General features: G+C 41.1%; 1 protein-coding gene across 1 annotated transcript in view; it reads left to right on the forward strand.

Moving 5' to 3' along the window:
• The first annotated feature begins 526 nt into the window (after positions 1-526).
• The window catches only part of sema3d (sema domain, immunoglobulin domain (Ig), short basic domain, secreted, (semaphorin) 3D), a 29,321-nt gene continuing 13,039 nt past the window's right edge, over positions 527-16,808 (forward strand). The window contains exons 1-7 of the mRNA XM_054619376.1: positions 527-774; positions 8,005-8,262; positions 11,999-12,159; positions 14,053-14,115; positions 14,243-14,362; positions 14,443-14,536; positions 15,044-15,172. Coding sequence (XP_054475351.1) covers positions 8,055-8,262; positions 11,999-12,159; positions 14,053-14,115; positions 14,243-14,362; positions 14,443-14,536; positions 15,044-15,172 — 775 coding nt within the window. The 5' untranslated portion in view covers positions 527-774; positions 8,005-8,054. The remainder of the gene's footprint in view (positions 775-8,004; positions 8,263-11,998; positions 12,160-14,052; positions 14,116-14,242; positions 14,363-14,442; positions 14,537-15,043; positions 15,173-16,808) is intronic.

A 16,808-nucleotide genomic window follows, 5' to 3' on the forward strand; every position in this document is an offset into this window, starting at 1 on the left:
CAATTAGCTAATGTATCTTAAGATATCCATTATAAAGAGCTATAACCTGCAATTAATGGCTTTACAATGCTTCTTGGATCAGTTATATGGCATTAGTACAACTTTTGGGGTTGCCAGTTTGTGGAAATTCCTCCAGCATGACACTTTATTTGCCCTTTTTGATCAAAAGCACAGTCCTTCAGTAGACGGTATTGGGTTGCCAGTTTGTGGAAATTCCTCCAGCATGACACTTTATTTGCCCTTTTTGATCAAAAGCACAGTCCTTCAGTCGACGGTATTGGGCTGCAGAGCATCTGGACTCCACTGTACTGTAAAAGCTTACATGCATATCTTCATAAAATATCCATATAAAACTACTTTTGCTCTCATTTCTAAAATATGAGGATAGTCCTCCAGGCAGCGGTGCAGATGCTGAGGGCCCCTCCCCTTCTGCAGCAACAGCAGCAGCAGCAGCAGCGTAATTGGGAGTTTACAGTCTGTCTTTCCTGGGGCGAACTGCCACAGAGTAACCAGCCATCCAACACACACACACACACACACACACACACACAGAGAGAGAGAGAGAGTGCAACAAGAGTTCAAGAGTCTGCGTTTGACTACAATTAAGGGGAGTTGAAACATTTCGGGGGAGGTATCGGTTTATTCATCCACTTCTCTTTTGGTCGTGTATACTTTCTGTTACTTTTCACGGTGCTTCAGGCAATTAAGGAGAGTGACGCCGCCGTGCACAGCGTGGGCATGTGCTGCGTGTGAGACCCGGATTTGACCGCACAGGTAAGATGAGAGAGGTAGAACTCTTGAGATATTGTTTTTAAGTTTAGGATATTTACAGCAGCTTATTGTCTTTTTCCCCCATCTGTTGCATCGTAGTAATTCACTTGCAAGTGTAACGTCTGTTGTCCAGATGATATCACTGTTTTTGACACACTAGGCTCCAGTCATTGGATTTGTATGCTGTTGTAGACATGTTTCCACTACATTTACACATCTTGCTTCACCGTTGATATCCAATCTTTCATGTTTTGAAACTCGATATTTTCCACCTTTTCTCCAACTTTAAGTTTTTTTGCAGAACAGCTTACCAAAATGTCCTAAACTGAACCCTTCAAAACCCAGGGTTTTATGCATGTTAATATAGTTTTTTTTTTTCTGTCTGTAAATATTATATTTCAGTTATTGTGTTTTTCTACTGTTTTTATTGCTTATTTATAATACTTGTTTTTTTATTTTATTTTTATTTTTTTATTTTCATTTTTATTTTTATCTTGTCTTTCTTTACTATGTCTCTTGTGTGCACTTTAACTCTATGCTGCTGTAAGCCTGCAAATTTCCCCGCTGCGGGACTAATAAAGGATTATCTTATCTTATCTTATCTTATCTTATGTGTTTGTCAACTTTTAGGAATTCCAAACAGCTTTGTTTAAAGCATGGTGACAACGAACCTTTCGCATAATACAAGGGATTTTTAGATCATTTTATGCTCCTATGAATATTTCTTTGTCAAACTGTAAGAAAAAGGCACACTAGGCGCACTTAAACAGCCATTTATGTTTTCATTCATTCATTTTCCGTAACCTGCTCATAACCAGTTAAGGGTCGCAGGACATTTATGTTTTGACAATCCAAAATATTAACAGACAGTGTCTCTATCAGTGAACATACTTGCTTTACTTCTTCATGTGTGTGTTTTTGTAGGATTTCTTTGCAGCATTGGATGAAAAAGAGTCATGTGGCTTTAGTGGTACTTATTTGATCCTTCCCCTACCTGTATATCTAACTTCTCAAGGACCCACTCTGGAGTTACTGAGCTTCTAAAGGTTTATCTAACTCCCTACTAGGCGCTTTGGGTTAGGGGGGTGTTGTGAGTGAGGCAAATAAACTATTGAAAGGGAGGCAGAGATGGGAGTTGTGTGGATATTGATTTCTCTGGCAGAGCTTCGGGGCTTTCGATCAGCATGACCGAGGAAAACAAATGATTTCTGCTTCGGGGCCACAGAAAGAAAACTCTGATTTTTTGCTTTAAACATTGTCCAATCGTTACATCACTGAAGTGGTGTCTTTCAGGCATACTTAATGCAGATGTTGCCGGCTAAGAACTGCTGCTGAAATCACAACCTGGAAATGTACGCAAGTGACTTTTGAAAACTTTGAAGGCACTTTTGAAAAGTGACAGCATACTTTGAAACGGTAGTCTGTCTCATTTCTGTGAGAGCTCTGATATGGTTGGGATTGTATTTCATATAAAGTTATAATGTGAGTCTGGTTGAAGGGTTTCGGTGGTGTATGTGGGTTCCTTTGTTCATTGTATCAATCATTTCAAACCCACGCCGTGCTAACCCTGAGCCTCCCGTGTGCCTTAACTCACTCCTGTTCTGTATTGCTTGTATGGTCTGTTCCAACATTGCCCTTAAAATCACAGCAACAATATTCATCTGTGTTTTGAATGGCCTTCAGCACCATTCCTGCGCTCTGTGACAATGTCATGCCTCTCACACTGAGCCTTTTTCCTGGACAGTGATGAAAACTGAAAACAGAAAGAGTTCTTTCTCAAAGCTCAACAGGTTTTGGGTGGAAAGCTTTATTAAAACATTCTTGTAATGCTGCACACTAGCCTAGCCTTATATGGTCATGCACACAGACAAAGCAGCCAAGGCACCTTTACTGCAGCGGCGATGTTAGAGAGTCTACAACAGCTAGGTGCAAATGACTTGTAGACAGACAGCCTGACGGGGTTAGCCTGCCCTGCAGCTCTGTGGCCTCTGTGTTTCTTCTGTCTCTACTGAACTATACTGGAGCTGTTGCGGGGATAACAGCATAACAAAAGCCTTCCTAGGACTGAGAAAGAACAATTACTTACATAGTTACTTCCCCCCATTTGTAGAAGACAGTAATGCACTTGAGAGTTGTTGTTGCATAGCGTACATGGGTGAACCCTTGTATCCTCAGGCCATCGGAAGAGAAGTAAGAGCACTTACAACTGTCAATCACTGTTTTCATGCCCTGTTGCTCCCATCTGCCTACCTCAGAATGGTATTAGCTTACACGCACACATATGTTCATACATGCAGACACTCATCCACATTCAGAGTAGCAAGCCGGGGTCATGCCCTGTTCAGCATGTCTAGAGTTACTTGTTTTGTTGTCCCTTATCAACAAACCTATCCCTATGTTTATCAAAATGCTTTTGTCTCAGTTACATGGTTGCTTTTCTGTTTTATATAGCCTCTCAACTTTGTTTCCACTTTATGTTTTTCCATTTCCATCCCCTCTATTGAATGGAGTTAAACCACAGATCAAGTATCACATCCCGCCCCCGCTCTCCCAACTTTCCTTTCACCCTGGTGTGACAGCGGACCTGAGCTGGCACTGTCTCGGACCTTTGGGCTCCGTCTTCCACCGTCAGTTTGGAGGATTAAACGGCAACATTAAGCATAAAGCATAAAGTCTTTAACAAAGGCAGCACAAACACTATTATGTTTTTGGTTACCATACCAGCAGTTGCCCGGAGTATTCACCAGTTGTTTTTTTTCACATAACAGTTTAGGGAGGGACACAATATGGACAGACAGGACCTCAGGGTTGGAATTGTATTCATCTCCTCAGGTTTTTCTCCACAGACATACTCTTCACGGCCAAAACGGAAGGATTTCACTGGAATTTTTTCCCGTCTGGGCAATACCATTCACTGATTTCATGCATCGAGAAAAGTGTGATTGTCATAAGATGTCTGTTATTTTTAGTAAGGTGTAGTGAATGTGTGCAGGAAAGGGCCTGAATGATTCTCTGAGAAATTCTCACATAAACTCGTTTACTGGGGCAGTTGAGTTAACTGTCAGAGTTGTTTAGTTGTGTGAAAGGGGCAATCTGTAATGAGAACGCCTGTGGATTTTTCTGATTTATAGGATTTATTAGCAGGTAAACAGCTGCAGGAAATAAAGACTTTCCTAAAGGCAAGTGATCAAAAGCTATGTCTATGGAGAGGTATTAGATATCCTTACCAAACATGTTTTATATATGCATTCATTCACTATTTGGGGCTAATTAACTGCTGCATTTTCAACTTCAAAGCCCATCTCTGTCTGTATCACCGTGTTTGGATGATAACATTTTGTGCATAAGGGGATATTTTGGCAATTTATTTTGCATTATCATATGTAATTTCCCAGGAGATACACATGCTGTGCTGATAGATACGGTGTTTCACTCAGATAAGGTGGGGTAATGTTTCTGGTTAAATCTAAAATGAATTATAGTTTGCTGCCTTGATGTTAACTTAATTACTGAGTAAACAAAAGACAGAAAGAATCTGTAAGTAAGTTGCCAAAAATCTTTAGTGTATAGTCTGTAGGTTGAAGTCTTTGATCTCAGTCCATAATAATCTTACTTGCACAATGATCACATGTTTCATATTTACTTGCGCTCTGGCAACAGTTAATTCTCAGCATACAGTTAAACAGTATGAGAGCTGCACCATGTGTGTGATGTGTTAACTTTATGATGGTAAAATAGTTAAAACAGGGGTTTAACAGACATCAGCCATTCAGATCAATATTACTAGTTTTTATTAGCAGGCTTTGGAGACAGAGCTGACAGTGCTACTTTACTTTGTTTCTACAAAGTCTCGTTATGGAAATATAATATACCATATATTACAGTGCCAAGACATAAAGAGAAGGAGTGGTGCTTGTCTGTATTTGAGCAGTGTTGTGTTTCCTTCTTTACCGCCGCCTATAACTGGAGTTATAGGCCATAGAAAAAATGTTAGTGCTCCTTGTATATGCTTTATAGTTTGTGTTTAATGAAAACACAAACAGTGTGGCCTGGTGGCTGTCCTGTATTTTCCCCTTTGAGACATGAACTCACACAGACTCACAAGAGAGTTACATGCTTGCTTAAAGGCAAGCTTCCAAAAAAAGATGATTGACTGTTGCCAAGAAAAACAAGCAATGTCTTGAGAGCTAGAAACAATTACCTATGTTGTTCTGCCAGGTCAGTGCCTGTGGTCGGGGAATAAAGACAAATAGCTGTGCTAATGCACTCTGTCCTGTGGAGATGGAGGGGTTTGATACTAGTGTTCTCTACAGGGCACCTGGGTGTTGCTAAATGCCTCATTAAGGGTGGTCTCTGTGTGAGTATGCCCGTGGCCAGAGCACTTCTTCACCATCTGCTCCATGTCTGCTGACAACTTATGCTGGGAATATTATTTTTCTTAAAAGTTCAGCTACTTAACATTTCTTACATAGCATCTTAATAATAGATTTTGGATCCTTGTTAATCAATGGCTGCTGGTTGATTGTTTTTTTATGGCACATATTCACTGTAATTCTTTGACGTTGAGCCCCAAACCAAAAAAGTCAGTATATTTGATGAAGTGACATCTATAAGATGCTATATATTTGGAGATCAAACACCAGCAGCACCATATATGCTGCTATAGCTTTTAAATCTGTCACCATCGCCATCGGGATTGTTTCCCATCACCCCCTGCACCGTGTGCCGGCCATGCTGCCAAAGACAACAGGGACTCTAGCCGCCAGGAAACAGAGGTGTTAGCTTAACCCACATGGCACAAGCTGTCTGTTTCTACTCTTTCACACCTCTCCCTCTCTCAGCATTTCCCTCTCTCTCTTCTTATCTCTATTATTCACCCTTTTCACAGTATTGACTGACTGACAATGCATATTATGTCCTTCCTTGCTATATTGCGTGACAATCTCCCGCCATTGGATGGAGAGTTTTTAACGCTCCTCTTCTAACACTTGAGCTTTCTCTTTTGTTTGGGGCCTATTCTTCTAGAGGGGCGCTGCACAGGCCTGTACTACTGATAGATGTAGGCACTCAAGTGTTAAAGAGAGATACATTACTGGAACACTACCCACATGGGTGAAATCGTGTCACTGCTCCCCTGAAGATACTGCATGGAGGATGAGCCCCACTGCCAGCGCTATCGCTGTCGCTCACAAAGTGTGCAAAGACTTCATTAAAACCTGCCCACAAACTCACTCTCTTTGCAGATTGCCCATCCATCACACACCGCTCCATATCTGTATTTCTAACCCTGAAGGTGTGAAGGTGCCTCAATTTGTCATCTTAAGTAAACAGCAGTCTGTTTATCAGGGCCTAATCCTCTCCAGTTTAAAGCTATGGGGGGGGGGGGGAGTTTCAAACACCAGATGCCAAAACTGGACTGGGAAAATAAATGAAGTTAAATGACTCGTACTTTTACAGCTTGTATCTGTCTGCAGACATGCCATGCAAATCTGTGTGTGTAGGTGTGAATGAATATATGTTCTCAGGGTGTCAATTTATATAGTTATTTTCCTAGGCGCTGTTTAGACAATGTGTTTGGCCCAAAATATGATCTTCTCTTGTCTACATGTCCAGTTCTTCCAACCGGAAGCAACATGCCTGGTTTTAGAATTTGAGATATGTGAGCGTGTTTGCCACATCAGAAGTAATCATTAAGGCGGACATCGTTTATGTTGTCACAAGACAAGGTTTGATGTGTGTAATCTGAGATGGGGGTAGAAGGAAAGTAATGAAGAGGACGTAGCAATAAGGTCTGAGGGGGGGGAGGCATTCTTTTGATGCATTCATTAATTTCTTCATTGATTGCTTGGTTAATTAGTAGCTAGATGGCTGTGGAATGTGAAGGACTGCAGGCTTAAAAACACTGTTTATATTCAGTTTGTACTTGGATAGGGTGATGCACTACATGCTGAACAATTCTGATTAAGGGTGAGGTTATCATGAGGTAAAGATGCATTCCAGTTGGGAACGATTAATCACTTTTCTTAAGGTGACACAAATACACCAGTATGTGTGTTATTGTGCTGACTGCACATGGTTTGGAGTAAATCAAGAACATTTATTTAAAAACTAATCACAATAAAGATTTGTAGATAGCTATACATAATTGGATACTGGTTATTTGCAGTACTTCCTTGTTTCAGACACAACTTGTTAACTTATCAGCTGTTAATCTGCAGTTATGTCTTAGTTCATGATTCCTTTCTTACTTGTTACTTGATATATAGTGTTACCAAAGAAAACAACATTCTCTCTTCAGACACATTTGTTGCATGCCCTTCAAAACAGCCTTTGTATTGTGATGATCACATGTGCATTTTTGAAAGAGCGTAGCTATATGCACATCACATGTATGAGCAAGACTATTGCAAATCAACATCAGCTGGATGTTTGTCAGTTCCAATGACTGGTACAGAAAGGTTGCCACATTTCCAAATGTTCAATTTTTTAACATTAGAGTAAGATGTCCAGTTTCTGCCACAATGATTTCACTTTGTCCTGTGTTCAATTAGCACACGTTGCTCTAGTTTCCCTCGCTTGTTAGTGCTAGAAAAGAGCGCGAGCGTTCCCATGACTGTTCACTCATATGTCTCGCTTTCAATTGAGTGTGAACTAATGTGGGTGCTACACACCTCTTTAATGCACTGTGAAGTCTCAGACAGGACGCGGTCCATTTTTTTACAGAACATAAAGGAAGAGCTGACAGGGTCATCAGCCAATGCTAAAACTATTGGCAAGTATCGTTTAGCTAAAGAATTAAATGAGTTATCCAAGTCAAAAGAAGATAGAGGGGGGAGAGAAACTGAAAGGGGCATGGCCGAGTGAAAGATAGTAGAATGTGGCTGTTTTGTTAGCGTGACCTTTGTTTTGGGCAAACAGATTTAAAGGCAACACAAAAGGGAAGCCAGTGACAGGCAACAGCTGATGTAGGATGGGTAAAGAGAGGGGACATGCCTGTAGGGCTCCATGGTGAAACGACTGAATGGCCCCAACAGAAAACTGTGTATATATCCTACGCAAAGTTAGATGAGACACACTCACACACACACACACACACACACACACACACACACACACACACACACACACACACACACACACACACACACACACACACACACACACACACACACACACACACTCACTTATGATTGCTCCTCCCTAGCATGACTCTTTACTCCCGTCTCCCTCCAGGGTTGCAGAAAAGGACTGAGTGAAAGCGGAACAAGGGCACTCTACGCACCATGAAGACAGGGGACTCTGGTAATCAGAGGCTGGATGAAGTTGGAGCTCTGCAGTGCATGTCTGGCAGTAATTATGGCAGCAAAGGGAAGAGGATTAAGGTACTATCCCATCCAGGGGGCCTATTAGTGGGACTGATGTTGTTGGCCACCCTCCCTTTTGGAGCCAGCATTAAACAAACTGTCCCCAGGGTCAAACTCAGCCTGAGAGGTAAGAAATATTGTTGATTTGTGTTTTGATTACATTGTTGTTACATGTTGTTTTGATATGTTCAGTATTGAAATTTGACAGAAAAATTAAGTTTGGGTAGTTTTAGGCCAATATGGATATTTTTCATGATGCCAACAACCTCAGTCATCTCTGCACTTGCCTTTAACTGGACTTATTGTAAAGTAGCATATGTGACTATTGACTCACATCTATCATTCTCTTGATTTTTTGTCTTTTTCAACAAAAACAAATCTGTGTTTTAGCAATTCAGTGTGCATCTTCAAAGACCATGTCTAGCATTGTCTTTGTCTCCCCCTGTAACATTTTGTCTCCACTACAGTATTTATCTTGTGGCTTTGTCCACACAGCAAAGAGAGACAAGTGAAAAGATATATTCTTGACAAAGTAAATGGTCTTTGAAACATCACTGTAAAGTGAGTGAGAGATGTAAGACTCACTTACTGATCCATTAGCCCTCTTCATAAATCCCTGTTTGTCACGTTTAATGGGCTCAAGAATGTTCTATTAATCCTCTCATTGATATATCCGTTATACACAAGCCTGCAGTTACTTAAATACAATGTTGTTGCAGTCCATACATTTCAAGCTGATGCTCTAAGTCCATAGTGAAACTGTTGTTCAATAGGTTGTGTGTATATATAAGCCGGTCCCGGCAATGTCCACGTGTTTAGTTTTGCGTCAACTGTTTACTTTGTGCCACCCGGGGAAAGCTGAATTATTGCTCTCCTTAAAACCCATACTAAACTACAGTGTAAACTTAACTTCAAAGTATCCATCCCTCATGCTGTGTATCAGCTAAAAGAAACCACACAAATGAACTTCAGTCTTGCTCCATAAAATTGAATCCCCACTGTGACCTTAAAGTAAACTCACTCTGACTTCAACCTCCAAAAGCTCCCTTCTGGTCAAAAACTTCCTAAACCCATGGCTGGAAATAGGTTTATATATATATCCTGAGTGTCCAACATAAATATATGTAAGTAGCTGGAGGAATAATGATTGCTAGGGACAGTGTTTACTCAGCAGTTAGGCAAGTATTTAGCTCTATAGTTTGTTTCATTTTATGTTTGTTCCAAATCAACCATTTGATAAAATAAAGCAATTCATCATTTCATATATGATTGCATTTTAATGGGGCCATATATCTGTGACAGCTTTTTTGATACTCTGTCAGGGTGTGTCTCTTGGCTTAGACTATGAGCACAGATCACTGAACTTCACTGTTCATTTTAGAGGCCATCTGACTGGTGGTTTCCTTTGGACCTTAGATTAACAACAAAAGCTAAGTCAACTCCAACCCTGTGCACACATCATGCACATTTCTTGTCATCATCTCATCAGTGCACACTCTTTGAAAGCAACACCACCCAGCAGTTCTCTTCAAACAATCGAATCGCCCTCCTGTGAAAGCACAGCCTTTAATGAGTGAAGGGTGAAAAGATCAAAGTGAAATCATCTGTGATTGAATGAACATCTCCAAAACAACGTCTTTCTACTCCAAACTTATGAAGTCCCCTCTGAAAAACACATCTCAGGTTCAAGTTTGGTCCAGAGTCACAACACAGACATTGTGGCCTTCTGCCAAATGAGAAGTGAATTTATCTGGTTTAAATCTTTTTAATATGCAGTTCATTCAGATGGTTGTTATGACTTTGTTTTTTAATATGTGACCAAAAAGAAAATAAAGAAAGGGAACACCACATGCCTTCTATCCTTAGTCTTGTGGCCTGTATTACTCAAAAGCCACAATTAGTCATATATTACTCAAGTAGAATAGAATTTATAAGACATGTTACTTCTTGTAAACAGTTGCTCAATACCTAACAGAAGTGTTAAGTAACAGCAAATGAAAACCCATTTCAGTGATAAATCTGTCTGTTCTTGAGCTCATCTTTGTTAGTTTTCTTTATTTATTAGTTCTTATTTACACTGCTTGCTGTGACTTTACTCCATCTATTCTGAAACCATGGACAGAACAGCCTACACTGCATATTAATAATTCCAGACCAAGGCTGTGATCACGCAACATGAAAACAGCAGCCTCATCTCAGCCAGCTTCCATTCAGAATGATCAGTATAGGTACTTCTAATGAATATTGTTTAATTCATGTTTATTGATGTGACTCTTCTCCCAGGAGATATGGCAGATTTTTTTTATACAGCAACATAACACCAATGTATCTTTTCCCACTTCATGCTCTTACAGTATATCAATGTTTACCTTCAGTCAAAAAGCACTGATGCGGCCGATAAGGCGTCACCTCACTCATCCCGTGTTAGGTGATAAGTCAGCACTTCTACAATAGCAGACATTATAGTATTATAGAGCTTAAATCTAGTTGACCAGCATAGCCTCAAACGTTTGGCAGCAAGCCAACATGTTGATGTACTCAAATAAATGTGTGTATGAGAGTGCCTCAGAGCTGCAGCAGAGGAGCTAATCAGTAGTTGATGAGGGGGATGAGGGGCTCTCTTCTCTGGAGAAAGGTGTGATCACTATGCTAAGCGTCAACATCTAAGCAGGCTGTTTCTTCATGTCTCATAATGCTACGTGTTTGCAGAGAAGCTTCGCGTTAGCCAAGGGCTAGCAGGCCATAATCTCTCTGTGAGGTTTAGCCTGCTGGGGGCTGGAGTGTGTGTAGGGGGTGAGAGATGCGAGCATGTGGGGGTGCTGCGTGTGTGAGCTTGTGTATAGGAGGAGGTATTAAGCACGATTGCGTGGTGTGGAGGGGTCCTAGAAGTTCAAATATTGAGGGTTGGTAACCTCTCCAATCCTTCACACCAAGAGGGTAATCACAATGTCAATCCTTTCAGAGTGACTCCCACAGGACTCCCCCACATTGAGCCAGTGTTTATTCAAAGCATGTTGCTATCCTGGCAAACTGAAAAGAGCCTGGTGATAGAAGAGATTTCCTCAGATCAAGGAGATCAAGGACACAGTGCTGAGCTGAGAAAGTAGTCAGTGCTCAACTCCCAGAAATGGTAGCTGGGAGTCCAACCAATACTAACACAATAATGGGCATGTTTACAGTATATTTTGACTCTTTATATTCAGTTAATTCAAAATGCTATAACTATAAATCATGTAAAAGTCAACAGCAAACTGAACCATTATCTAATGTGTGAGCAACAGGTATTACACTTGCTCTTATCACAATCTAATGTCACGTTACCTATGACAGGCGTATGGTGCAGCCACAGCTCATGTTTAGAAAAATGTTCAGTCATCTGAAAATGAAGTCAAGGCAGGAAAGTACCAGTAGAGAGACAGGTAGTTTTAGAATAAGTAAACCTGCCAACTCCTTTTTAAAAGAGACATCTTCATGGTTAATGCGGTAGCTATGAAAATACCCTGAGGAAGGTATCTGACAATGCATCCACTGAAGTAGTGTTCTGGTACTTTATCTCTTCTCCATCAGCATTTGTAGCCAAAGTGGTAAACTGCAGAGGATTAGGCAAGTTTCAAGTCAAGCCAAGACACCAGTAGAGGAAACCAAGTGCTTGTCTTTGGGATTTCGGTGTGTGTGAACTGAAGAGAATACATTCAGATTGACAGCGTAGTGCTGCTGAAATAGTTTTTCTAACATTCTGTAATTCAATGCCAGATTTGTGCATTTTTAATTGTAAGCTCTATATATATATACACTGTACTGTGTGGATTTATTAATATCTGTGTTTGTATCTATGTCTGTCTGTCGCTCTCTCTCTGGGCCAGAACTGCTGCAAGCCGGCAGTGTATCTCTGTTTATGGGACCCTCTGATGGCCTGCACTCCCACTCACTGCTGCTGGACGAGGAGAGAGGTCGTCTTCTGTTGGGAGCCAGGGATCACATCTACCTGCTTGACCCTGACAATCTGGCCAGAGCCCCCAGAAAGGTACACTATGCCGTGAAGAGCACTGTAGAATGTGACCATTATATACACAGTAGAAGGCTTATAGGAAGATTCCAACCTCAGACAGAAAAACGTAGCAAAGAATTAATTTAGTGCAGTAAATAAACTGCAACTTTTGAGTCTGTAGCTGTTCAGGCCATTTGCTATACTTGAGAGGTTGTTTAGGTAGACATTGAAATGTGTACAGCAGATTTAAGAGTCCTCACACCCTCTGACTGGAGGATTGTGCTGTAAGAAATTCAAGTGTCGACAGGAGATGGAGTTTCTCTTCCACACACAGTAAATGATCCACAATGCAGACATCCAAACTCCATCATCTAATGTCATTTGAGACATCCTAGTAACCTTTCTTATTTGCCGTCAGCAGCTCATTATTATAGAGACAGCCCATGCTTCAGCTCGTGACACATACCTGTCTTGCCATTAATTGAGGTGACGTAAGGTATTTTTTTTCCATTACTGGGTTGCTAAGTTGAAATGCACTCAGCCGTGTATTGTTTTAGAGAAGAGCTCACCTCTCAGTCAACAGCAGTCTGAAACTGTCTGTCTGGCGAGGTCAGGGTCATGATGGAGGTCTCACACACACACACGCACAAGTACATAGACATACACAGAGTACGCACGCTCACACTTACACAAACACATAGATGCAATTGGACGGATGCCATATGTTAAAGTTTGTTGGATGTGAGTGTGTGTTTATTAGATTTTTATCTGGTTGTTTTAACTCTCTCAAAGTGTTGCCTTTTTGTTGCTTTTCCTGTTATTGATACTGATGCCAGGGAGATATGCACCAACAGTCGAATTCTATCTGACCTCTGGGATCAGCCCTTGACAGAGACTACAATCTAGAAAAGCAATCTTTGTGTTTCAGTTAATGAAGAAGCAAACCTCCAAAAGGGACCCTCAGGTGCTAAAAGATAACCAAATTTTCTTCTAGCAAACATTCTAGTTGTTTATACCTTGATATTAAGGAGATAGCTGCTATGTTGTAAACTTTTGACCACAGTCTTTAAATATCCCCATATGCTGTGGTAAAACAATGCCACTGATCACTTCAAATTCTGGCTTTCAAAACCAGTTTAAGCCCTTCACAGGCCCCACATCGTACTCAGTCAACACATCACGTAACATTGTTTTACGTATGAATTCCTCGGAGGCATGCATTGATTTGGAATCATGAGATGTTTTAAAATTTGTGCTGGTGTGTTTGCATGTGTATGCAGGCTGTGTGGACCCATGAATACGTTTGGCGATAGCTCTCCTTGGTAGGATTTAGGGGAGGTAACACGCTAAGCACATAAGCCTGTTATAACACATGTGTGGACATGGTTGGGTACGTTGAAGTCACAATGGATGTTGTGCGTCCATTGCTCTCTCGTACCAGCACCTGCAGGTGTTGATTATTGAACAACTGAGATCAGTTGTTCAATAATCCACAAAATGTCGCAGAGGCAAGGAGCGGAAATTTTTGAGGTTGAAACAGAATCAAGAATAATTACGGTAAATATTATGTCGTTTTGTGTCTCTAAATGGGATTTGATAGAGAACATAGAACTGGATTGGCTGAACTTCTCTAGCAGTTTGTTTCAGACTTTAGGGGCCCTGATGACAAAGGCCTGGTCCCCTCTTGTTTTTAGCCTTTAAGAGCCAATAAAATGGCATTCTGGGAGATCTTAGTCTGCATTTAGTCTCATATCAGGTTGGAGGGTCAGGAGCTTACTCAGCAGTACCCTTTCAAGTGATCCATAAAATCTTATATTCCACTTTAAAGTGCACAAGTAGCCAGTGTAGAGATGCTAAACAGGAGTATTATGACTGGCATTCTACATAATGAGATGTGACGTTTTTCTCCTTTTATTTATCTGTCATTAGATACACTGGCCTGCTCCCAGAGACAGAGTGGATATGTGCAAACTGGCAGGCAAAAATGCAAATGTAAGTTTTTCTAAAGAAAGTCACTTCTAGATCTCTGAAGTCTATCTGAACACTGTTATAATATACAGTTATGTTACGCTGCCTATAATAGCTAATCCCTGCTCCTTTGCCGCCTTGCTTGTCCTAGTTGGAATGCTCTAACTTTGTCAGGGTCCTCCACAACTACAATCGGACACATTTGTATGCCTGTGGGACGGGATCCTTCCACCCCACCTGTGCTTTCATTGAAGTCACTGGCCACAGAGAGGTAAAGTAGATATGAGTGAGTCCTGGCGTTGCATTTAACTTTGTGCAAGTTTAACGTTAAATCCATTTTTATTCTCTCAGGATGGTGTGTTCCAACTGCTGTCTAGTACAGTAGAGTCTGGCAGATTAAAATGTCCATTTGATCCCATGCAGCCGTTCACCTCAGTCCTCACAGGTAATGACAGCAATAATACAAAACACTCTGCCAGTCCTCTGCCTGCCTTATCTTTTGTGGACAAGAATTGTATTGCTGCACAGCACCATTTACCCTGAAATAAATGATGTTTCTCATCAAGTTTCCACTCAGTTGTTTGAGTAAATGTTTTATTTTTTTGCTCAAGAAAGAGGCAAGCAGAGATTTCTCAGTCAACAACACATTTACTTGGCAGAGCCCCATAAACAGCAAGTGCTGTTGAGCTTTAAATCTCTGTCATGTGTTTGTTTCTTGACGTGCTCCTCAGTCTCTGTTTTGTATATGGGTTCACTGAGGGAAGCACATGGAATGGTAAAAGCCAAAAGATATTGTAAATTGTCAAATGGTTTGTTTGTTGTTATGGTGTTCATGTTAAATGACTGCTATTTGACTTTTAATTCCAAGTATTAAAATGTTCTATATGTGCTGATTTATTTTCTGCATATTTTAATGTCGTTATTGATTAACCTGTGTCTTTAATTGGTCCAGATCAGTACCTTTATGCGGGCACATCATCAGACTTCCTGGGCAAAGACACAACGTTCACACGCTCCCTTGGCCCTCCACCTGACCAGCACTACATACGCACGGACATGTCTGAAGAATACTGGATCAATGGTACACACATGCTTGCACATATCCATAACAGCACGCTGAGTGCTCTCAAAAGTTGTTGGTGCTTTTTCCTCTAAACTTCCAGCCTCTCTACTGGTACAAAGAGCCTCTCTGTGCCCCTCAGGATGGTTATTGACATTCCAGTGTGGAGGAAACAGCCCACTTATTCATTTAGCTGGAACTTTTATATGAATGCCATAGCTGAACAGGGACCACACCTACGGGGGAATTTACAGTGTGCCAAAAAAATTCAAGTTCTTAGTCACATAACCGCATAGCCACACACACACATTTACACACATACACACACACACACACACAGGCATGCAGAGCCATCACTGAAGAGGGCGTCTTCATTCTCTGTATACATCTCCAGTCTCGGGTGTTTTACAGCCACTGATGGGTTGTCGTGTATCAACTGTTGTCACCGGGGTCTAAATCCCTACACATGGCCTCCACATTTCACAACCACACAGTCAGCGGTGTTTGGAGTCGTTATGTCTCTCTCTCTCTCTCTCTCTCTCTTTAAGTGTGTGTGTACGGCCTGTGTCGGTGCGGGAAGAGAGAAAGAGCACATCTTGCAGTGTTTCTGTTCCTGTGAGCCTGTGAAACATCTTTGCAGTGCGGCAGGACTAACATTGACCTTCTGTCGACTGTGTTAGCAGTCGTACATTAAGCCGTTCCAGTCGGGGAATCACCCTCTGGTGGTTGGCTCCGCTTCTAGGGATTGAGCTAATGTTGATGTAATGTCACTGCAACACTAGCTGTAAGCCTTTGGACTAGTTCCCTCATGAATCAGGACACTGATGGCAACATGCTGTTGATTCTCTCCTTTCCCCACTGCTATTTCCTACATCACGTGCAGTATTTATCATCCTTGTTCTTCTTGTCTTGTCCTTTAGAGCTGCAATAATCAAAACTTTTATATCAACAGCTCAAATGACCGTATGTAAATGAAACCTGCCAATCAAAGGGACCCAACTCTGCAGTACCCCTCAGGTCTACGGAGTGGTATATTATCTTTCAACTTTTTTGTTTTACAGCAACTTCAATTTTTTCAAGTTCAACCTAATTTACAGCTCCAGCAGGGAGCTGTTTCCAATAAATAAAAGTCTGATAAACCCACTGTATGTTACCTGTCCAGCCACAAAGAGCAGACAAAGATCCTTTGCCTCTAGCTTCTGAACACAATGGAACATTAAGCAGCCAAACGGACAGATTTTTCCTTGTTGTTGGTGTAGACCAAAACAGGGCAAGACAGAGAGTTATCATTAGTCTTACATTCATTTGGTCTCCAAAAACACGACTCAAAATGAATGCTAATATCTGCTCACTGTGTTAGTGGGTTAGGGTTACTTATTCAACTTTATAAGGTGGTAATATGTCAATGTTGTGTGCTTACAGCTTGTTCCGCTGCCCCCCAAAAGATACTTTTAACTGATAAATGTTTCAAACACTGGGGATCAGGGTAGATATTTAAGCCTGGGTGTTCCAGTTAAAGATGATCTCTATGCCACACTGCTGCTTAACACATATTGCCAGACAGGCTGAAAACATAGAAAGGTAAACAAAACTGCTTTTGACCTAACCTAAATATCCTGGAAGACACTTTATTAGTCCATGTATCAAACTTTACGTC

The sequence above is a fragment of the Anoplopoma fimbria genome, chromosome 19, assembly GCF_027596085.1.
Source record: "Anoplopoma fimbria isolate UVic2021 breed Golden Eagle Sablefish chromosome 19, Afim_UVic_2022, whole genome shotgun sequence".
Lineage (NCBI taxonomy): Eukaryota > Metazoa > Chordata > Actinopteri > Perciformes > Anoplopomatidae > Anoplopoma > Anoplopoma fimbria.